Below are 9,042 nucleotides of genomic sequence, written 5' to 3' on the forward strand. Positions count from 1 at the left end.
GGTGAAGAGAAGGCCAAGGGGGATCTAATAGCCTACAGATACTGAAAGGGGAGTTACCAAGATTGCAGCCACTCTTCTTAGTAGCCAGAGATGATATAATGCGCAGAAACTGCTACAGATTTGTAGCCACTTGGGAAACGGAGGTTTGGACATGGAAAGAAATTTTTATCCAGAAAGGGAGTGCAAGCACGGGAACAGGTTTCCCAGCATGGTGGTGATATCTCCATCCTTGAGTATTTCCACAGCCTGGCTAGCCAAACCCAGAGCTAATGGGGTCTAGGGCTGGCAACAGACCACCGCTGCTTGGGTGCTTGGGAGGTTGGACAAAACCACTCCCAGAAATCCTTCTTGCAAACAACTTTATGTGATTCTCTGTATCCAACCAAAATGTTTTGCTCATGCCAGTGCATCAACAAAGTTCAGGCAAAAATATTTCACCTCATTTACTGCAGGCCAAGACCACAGACCTGGTCAAACACTGTGGTTCAGGAGACACGCCTACAACACTGAGCCTCAATCCAAGCCCTACAAGTTTTCACAAGTTAATAACACTGAAGGAGCAATATTTTTGAATGTAAGTAACAGCTCATAATCATGAGCTCCTCATCTCGAGAAAATGCAAAACGCCGCTATGTTGTAAACTTATACTTCAGGAAGAAAGTGCATCTCTCTCTCTTCCCTCCTGCTGCAGGAACTGTCAGCAAGTACAACCCACATTAAACCTGCTTCCATTTCACTCCTTTGGGGAGATAGAAGCTTTTACATGCAAAGAACACAGAAGAGGCCCTCATCAGTGCGCTCAGTTAAGCGTGGGTTTCTCCTCAGAGAAGCTAATTACAAGCTGTAATTTTCTTATTTAAATAATACAGGGTTAACAGTAAACAATATATATGTGACCAGGCATATTCCCGGTACACCTGCATCTCCTTCACTCTCTGCCACCTGCTCCAGATAAGGCTCAGGACTACGGTAAGGCCTTTCATACTGCTTAGTGGGAAGATGCTACAACCTTCAAGTGTCCTGTGTGAAATACGTTAGTGTGTGAAAATTCCCTTAGTATTTTGAAAAGGACACCAAACATGCTTTTCTTCTCGGGCTGAAGCACAATACACTGAAATCAAATGTCTTATTCCTTCTGGCATTAGATTTCTCTGTGTTCTTAAGAACAAGCTTTCATACAGCTACCTGAGGATTAGCTGCTCTGATCTAGAGGTTTGAAAGGATGCCTAGAAACACTGTTGTTCATATTTCAAAACTTTTTTTATAAATTATGAACCATCCTGTTTCTGAAAACTCCACATTTTATAAAACTGACAGCACAGTACAGGCTATACAGTGTCCAAATACAGTGCTGATAAAACACAGTAACAGCTGTTAGCCATATGGGTTTCCAATCAGTCCATAAAACTTTATCCAAGGTTGATTTACTGAGCTAGGTTCCAGCCTGGAGATGTTTTATTAATATACATAGAAAAGACTGAAATAGTTTGCTGGCTCTGAAGGTGACATATTTGATTCTCATCAAAACTAGCGAACGTTGAGAAGAATTGGATCATGATTGTTAACTGTAGAGGTATCTACCATTTTTACTACGCTACAGGACTGTTAGGAACAAGCAGTAACAAATCAGTTTTTAGAGATGCTGACCTCTAAATCTACAACCCACTGGTGAGTTTCTCCAAATTTTCCTAAAATCAGGCAATGGAATTCTCATTAGGGTAAGCGGTTGCTCTTCATTTCAGGGACTTATTTTAATGAACAGTTTATACAGATGCTGTGCATGTGCAGGAATTCTTTCCCTTGCAGATTTAAAACTTCAAAAAGTGTATAAAGAATATCTATTAGGACAGACTCCTCTGTATTACTACAATCCTTCATTTAATGTCTGAACGGAAGACATTTGAAAAACAATGGAAAAATTATAACCCATATCTCTCTGTAATACTAATAATGATCTGGTCTAAACAATCAGACAGGTATTGCATCATTAATTCATCTCAGTAATCCTACGTATCACAGCTATTATAGTCTCTCTGGAATTTTGAATGGTAATGGTCCATGCAAATGTTCCTTTCACTTCTGAGCTGTGTAGGATCAGATGTAAAGTCTACTTCTCAGTTCTGAATCCAATCTTAACTCCCAAAATTAGATAAATCCTTATTCACCAACTGTTGCAAAATCACACCAGAACCCCATGCACCTGCCACTTTCTTCTCCTGACAGAAACCATTCTGTTTCATGCCCTAAACTTAAGTTTACTTGGATCTAGGCGACTTTTTAATGGTTTGGGGTTTACCTGGGAAATGTTTAATCAACATACAACTTCAGGCCTTCAGAAAACTAGATAAGCAGACATGAGCAGAAAGACGTTAAATTAATCAAAGCTGTAATTTTTAGTTTTCCTAAGAGTGACATATAGTATTATTATGTTTTGTATGGAAGAAATCTTAAGTCCATAAAGAGACAAGCAGGTAAAGAAAATAAAATATATTATAGTATTTTTTGTAGTGACCACCATAGCATTGGTTCTGAGCTCAATCCATTGACTTATATTACTTAAGAAAAGTGAAACCAGGGCAAAGCAAGTGTACAAATAAGTAGAAAATAGAGTCTGGATTTCTAACATGATGTATAATTTCTAAATACAAAGGCATAAATCCACAATAAAAACAATATATTATTGATTTTTATATATATATACACCAGTTATTTAGACCAGGAAAAGTATCTGTCATTTAAACATTGCAACAATTTTTCGTGAGTGCCAATTTTTTGACAGGTGTCCCAGCCAGACTGGTTATTGACCTTGTATCATCTTGATTATCACTTCGTTTTCGCACTTCACTGTAAAACAAACAAACAATGCACTGAATAATATGTGTCTATTCATGTTCACTGTTCTGTTTTTCCCAGTACATCTTACAAACCTCACCATCATCTACTGCATGGTTAAAACTACAGGGTTTAGTGCACAGAATCGACATGTCTCCTAAGTTTTGAATATCAATATTTCTGTACAAATGATAGTGATAGAAATATAATAATTTCTGATATGAAAAACCCCCACAATGTTCTTTTCCCTTTCCTTTTGATATTTTTTTAAAATTTGTTTGTTTCAGTATATTACCACAGAAACAGAATATATTTACTGAATAGCTGAAAGTACAAAAAGTGAATAGCTGAAAGTATAAAACTAAATAACTGCAATTTCAAGTATAAACTTAGCCTCAGAGGAAAACCACACATTGCTGGATGTTTTATTATAAATGCAGACTTAAAAATTGTGAATGTTGAGTGATTATTGATCTATATTCTTATTATGGGCCCTCTAGAATGTGAAACATCAGCTCTAAAATTTCCTGCCTTTACATATAGTTACATAAAAATAAAATCTAAGTCCTTCTCATATTAGTAGAATAAATTCATTAATTTCCTCTCAGAACACTATATTATTCAATATAACAGTAATGAAATGCGCATTTAGAAATTTTTATTTCAAAATTAAATGCTTCTTTCAAACAATACAAATTACTGACTTGACTAAAGAAACTACAGCCAACCATTCCAGACCAAGGTTCTGGGTAATATCTGGACCACCTGAGGATCACTGAACCTTGTGAAGAAAAATACCTTTTTTTTTTTTCTGAGATTCTGAAAAGAGAGTCTCCAACTGCCAAATCATATTTTAATCCTTGAAACAGTTAAAGTTATCATGTTTAACCATTAGAGATAATTTTGCAACTGTGATTATTGTGCTATATATGTTCTCTAATTTCATAATCCACAGCTGCATTCACGGCCAGGTTCTTGTAAATGTGTCATTTAGCAAATCAGTAATTTACTTCACAGTGACACTGGCAGACAAAAAATGCCTACGTTCTTGCTGCATCTCTGACAGATGCATTTTCTAGGAAATACAGGTGCTCTCGGAAGTTCCATGTCAATAAGTAATGATCCTCTCTAGAAAGCCAGTATTTTGTATTTAAGAATATCAATCAGTAGTATTTTAACAATGAATAATCAAATACTGACCAAATGTCAAGAAGTCTGATTATTGCATTAGGCTGTTACAAAAGTCACATTAATATGATGTGTAATTCTGGCCTTGAGTTCCATGTACTAAACTGAAATATCAAAGACTGAGGATTCATTACATATAGCCAGCCCTTCAAAATTATATTGCAACCACGAATGTTTTGGAAAGGTAGAAGTGTAACGTTTGGCTTGCACATTACCACAGAAATACCAGAATGCTAAATGAATATCATCCAAATTTCTATCTTTTAAATAATTTAGAGAAAGAGACATAAAAGAAAATATGTGTGATTAGAACGGTCAGTAATAAAACTGAATATATAAATAGACGTGAAAGACTTAAGAATTAATTATACATAGAATTATACACTTCTGAAATTAATTTAAGAAATAATTAAGAAAGTAAATCCATGTGCCCCTAAAAAATGTAACTCATTCACCAAACAGGTTTTAAAAGGTGAGCTCCATAATTGATCCCTAATTTAAATGTTAATAATTAAGGCAGCTTTGTAACATTTGCAAGGAAAAATGTTACTTGATTAAACTGAGAATAAATCCTGTCTTGCATTTATTTATAAAGATTTAACACAGTATTGTTTTTTTAAATTTTCCACCAACATCAGATTCAACAAACAATTTTAAATGGATGTGTGTGTCTGTAAGTATGTTCACATATAACGTCCTTTATATGAAGTATACTCAGATGTGTTTATTCAAAAATAGAAAAATGGCTACTTACCGAGCAAGATGAAGAACTGCTTCTACAATATTAGATCCATCTTTAGCACTTGTTTCACAGAACAGCGCATTATAAGTCTGTGAGTAAAAATAAAATGTTAAGCCAACTAATCTGAAATGGTTCCCATATGAATATGTATATTCAATTACAAACGGTTTCCTCAATAACACAAAGAAAGATGAGACACATTTAAATTAACAGGATTTCTTCTGGTACTCTTCATTCTCCAGTATATTCACTTTAGTGCTGTGAACAAACAGTAATTGCTTTTTAATTGCATCTTTTTTATACTCAATATATTCTGATTTAACAAAGTGAATAACAAACACATCATAGGCTTAATGTACAAACTCAATCTTCTTGTCCACAATACTGTGAATTGGGAAGAGAACTGCTAGGACAGGTTACTGAAACCAGCTTTTTAGCCATTCATAAACTACAGCATCTGGTATTCTGGGTTAACTGAAAATATCATTCCATAAGTAACAGAATATAATAGAATCATAGAATCATAGAACGGTTTGGGTTGGAAGGGACCTTAAAGACCATCTAGTTCCAACCCCCCTGCCATGGGCAGGGACACCTTCCACTAGACCAGGTTGCTCAAAGCCTCATCCAGCCTGGCCTTGAAGACAGCCAATCAATTGCATAAGCACTCAGAAACTCAAGGCTCTAGAGATTCTACACTTCCTTCTGTAAAATATGGGAAATGTGAACCCCTCATCCCCCATATAAATACATGAAAAAAAAATCTTTCCACACTCCTGTCTACAGCAGATACCCTTTTTTATTTCTGCAGATGTGGCAGGAATACAAGATAGTGTCTTGAGGATTAAAATATTCTACTCAAAAGCTAGACGGACAAAAGCCAGGAGAAAAGCCTCATCGCTCACTAGTGTGCTTCATATTTGCAATGGCAATTTCTCTTTGGCAGCAGAAAAAGTGTCTCCTGGTCCATCCACTTTTTCACCACAAAGATGGAGAAGATTATCACAGTCAGTAACGAAGTTCAGCTCAGTGGACACTGAGATGTGATTTAGCTCAGCAAACACTATCAAATTAGGATAGTTTTCATGAAAAGTATCCATGAATCCTAATTATTAGATTTGAACAAATGACCAGAAAACGACTTTAGTTTACTAGCTTCTCACTTTTCAGATTAAAGTCATTAAAACCATTTTAAAATAAAGAGGTAGACTTGGACATTACCATAGCCAGCTTTTCTCCATACTTTATAGGCACACATTTTTGTCCTTGTTCTGTAACAGCTTGACGAAGATCTGCTTTGTTTCCCACCATCATAATCGGAATATTCTCATTCGTTGCATCCTGTAAAGAGGATTTTATTTCCTTATTGCTAGAACACTCAGAATACAAACAAAGTAACTAGCTTCATCATGTCATATTGATTTCCTTCCCACAGAAATAAAGTCTTGTGAACTATCACAAAAAAATGAGAAATTATGAAAGTCATGCTGAACTCTTTTCATGAGCTAGTTAATATTTAAGCAGCCAGCTTAAACATCAATCCGCAAAGATGTACTTGCATTCCCATAAGCCCTGCTGCCAACAAGGAATTTTATGTGTTGCAATCTAATGGAAATTATTATTGTATCCAAATCCAACACAAGAAAATGACTATGGGAAAAGTGACCAACTTCTATACTATGATTAACATATACCTTTTTCAGAAGACAAAGATTTTGCCTATCACTTTCCCTCCTATTAAACACCTCTGGTACAAGAGAAAAACCCTTTTCATTAAGTGCAAATTCGTATTCAAATAAATAAACAGGTTATAGGAGAAAGAAATACTGAAAATTTAACTTGAATTATAGCTAATTCATAGAATCAAACATATCGTTTAAAAGGCAAGAATTCCAAGGAATACTCAAGCCATGCACAAGATGGTGACTGAAATGGGGTCTCATGTTCATTTCAAAAGGAAGTGAAAGGGAAGAGTGTGATTACATTATACCCTTTTATACAAAAAGTTGCATCAGTTTTAATACTAACAATATGTCAGGATACATTTAGGACTTCTGTGTAGCTTTTACTTCTGTGAGGGACTGCAGCCTGACTAATTCCAATATACAGATATTCAAATTTTATAAATAATAAGGTAAACTACTCAGTCAAATATAGTTTATAAATTGTATATGCTTAAGGGTATTACCTCAATCATATCCACCCATTCTCGCACATTAAGAAAGCTTTTTTCACACGTTACATCATATAGCAGTAGGACACCATCTGCTCTTCTGAAGTATGATTTAGCAATACTACGGAATCTTTCAGGGGAGGAAAAAAGTGTAAGACCACATTATCAAAAAATAATTCAATTTAACATAATTAAGAACAGAGTATCACTCTATTGCACTACTGAGTAAGATTCTCTCCACATTACAAGATGAGTTCTCTCATACGTTCTTTTTGAAGTAGTTCTTGAAAACTGCTGATGCGGGTCTACAAATGTTCCATAAGGATGCACAGTATACTGTCTTAAACAGCAATCAACATTATTTGTATCAAAACAATCCACAGTGTACCCATTACAAATAATCTGCTTTACAGTGGACTTTTGACTAGGTGGCAAGGCTTTTTCACCTACATATAACTTCATAAATTGAATGGCTTACTGTGCTGTATTTGAAAAAATGTGAAATGAATAAACGTATTTCAGGAATGAATTCATCAGTTACAGTCATCTTTGCCATTAACACAACACAGTCTACTTAACAACCACACACAGCAACTGGGTCTTTACATTATATATTAAAATATTCTTCACAAATGTATTATGTAGGAGGAGAATGATTTGGCCTCTGACTACCTACCTCACATAATCACTCATTCAGGCAAAAGAAGGCATATACAGCCCAACACAAATCTTGGCCAGTGAACAGATTAAACTGTCTTCCAAAGCAAACTGGCTTCCATTGACCACTTAATAAGCCCTGAAAGCTGTTAGTAAATAAATAATGGTTCTCAAATAAGGATCTCATAGGATTCTGAGGAAACTACAGAGTAATTTGAAGAATTTTGGACATACATTCAGCAATCTGTACAATTATGCAAGTCTTTGGGGGGAAGCTTTCATACACTAAATACAACGCAAATCAGGATCAGGACTTTCAAGGAGAGAAGAGGAGAGGAGGATGAAGGGAAGGGAACCTCTAAGATAAAGCCTGCTCAGAAATACACGTCTGTAAGAACAAAGAGAGCTAAAGACAAAAACCAGATGAAAAAATATAAATCTATTCCATCTTTTTGTATTGCAAGAGGGGGACACACAGATTTAATTAATTAATGCTGTAGTGACCTCAACTATTTCTCTCTGTAGAGAGAAAAGATTACCTCAGGCATCACCAAAGCTGACAAATAAACATTTTACCTGTCCTGGGGTCTCAGCAGACCTTAATCACATCTGTCTGTAGATATTTACATGTGGCCATACTGATTTATTATAGGGCCATATAATATTTACTAGATTTTTTTCACCTACATGAACAAAGGCAAACACCTTTTAGAAACAAACAACTGAAATTATATAAGTGCAGAGAATCACTAACCTCTCCTGCCCAGCTGTGTCCCATAGTTGTAGCACTGTAGGTTCTCCATCAACAATTAGTCTTTTCATTTGAAAATCCACACCTGAAAAGAATAATTTGCATAATCTAATGAAAAACATAAATAACCTTAAAAACAAACACAGAAAATGAAAAGTTATGCACCATGTACAATAGTTATTTAAAAATTCATGTCTTTTAATAGATTATGAGATTCCAGTAGTTCATACATCCTTGAACTGCAATAATATGTAATATTTATTTTGTCTTTAGAAAAACATTTACAGAAATACATTTATCCACACATTTTCCCAGAAGCATTGATACAAATTTGGCATTTTGACCAGCAAAGAAGATCTCTCTCTCCTTTATTTTGCTAAACAGTTCTATGGAAGAAAAGAAAATGTTTTAAAAAACAGACTATTTTAAATGCCAAGGTGGAAAAAGATAAATTAGAATAAAAATCCTGACTCAGAGGCAATAAAACAAATATATAACTATTATTTGATTGAAAGACAAAAATTCAGGCTTTGGAATCAGTAAGACAAGGTTGTTAGCTGACAGCTATAATAATATACACAACAAGTGAGTCAGAAATCCCTCCAGCTGCATTTAAACCAAAGCTTCAATAACACTTTGAAGAAATGGAGACAAAAAATAGTATAAAAGACATCAAAGGATAGTATGAAATACTAGGGA

The 9,042-nt window shown here is 35.0% G+C and overlaps 1 protein-coding gene across 1 annotated transcript in view; it reads right to left on the reverse strand.

The window, feature by feature from the left end:
- Window positions 1–2,735: 2,735 nt before the first annotated feature.
- The window catches only part of RASEF (RAS and EF-hand domain containing), a 19,844-nt gene continuing 13,537 nt past the window's right edge, over window positions 2,736–9,042 (reverse strand). Inside the window, exons 12-16 of the mRNA XM_010154007.1 lie at window positions 8,347–8,428; window positions 6,951–7,065; window positions 5,984–6,103; window positions 4,775–4,851; window positions 2,736–2,844 (exon numbers count right to left, since the gene is read on the reverse strand). Of these exons, the coding sequence (XP_010152309.1) occupies window positions 2,736–2,844; window positions 4,775–4,851; window positions 5,984–6,103; window positions 6,951–7,065; window positions 8,347–8,428 (503 nt within the window). The remainder of the gene's footprint in view (window positions 2,845–4,774; window positions 4,852–5,983; window positions 6,104–6,950; window positions 7,066–8,346; window positions 8,429–9,042) is intronic.

Source organism: Eurypyga helias, unplaced genomic scaffold, assembly GCF_000690775.1.
Source record: "Eurypyga helias isolate BGI_N326 unplaced genomic scaffold, ASM69077v1 scaffold15636, whole genome shotgun sequence".
Lineage (NCBI taxonomy): Eukaryota > Metazoa > Chordata > Aves > Eurypygiformes > Eurypygidae > Eurypyga > Eurypyga helias.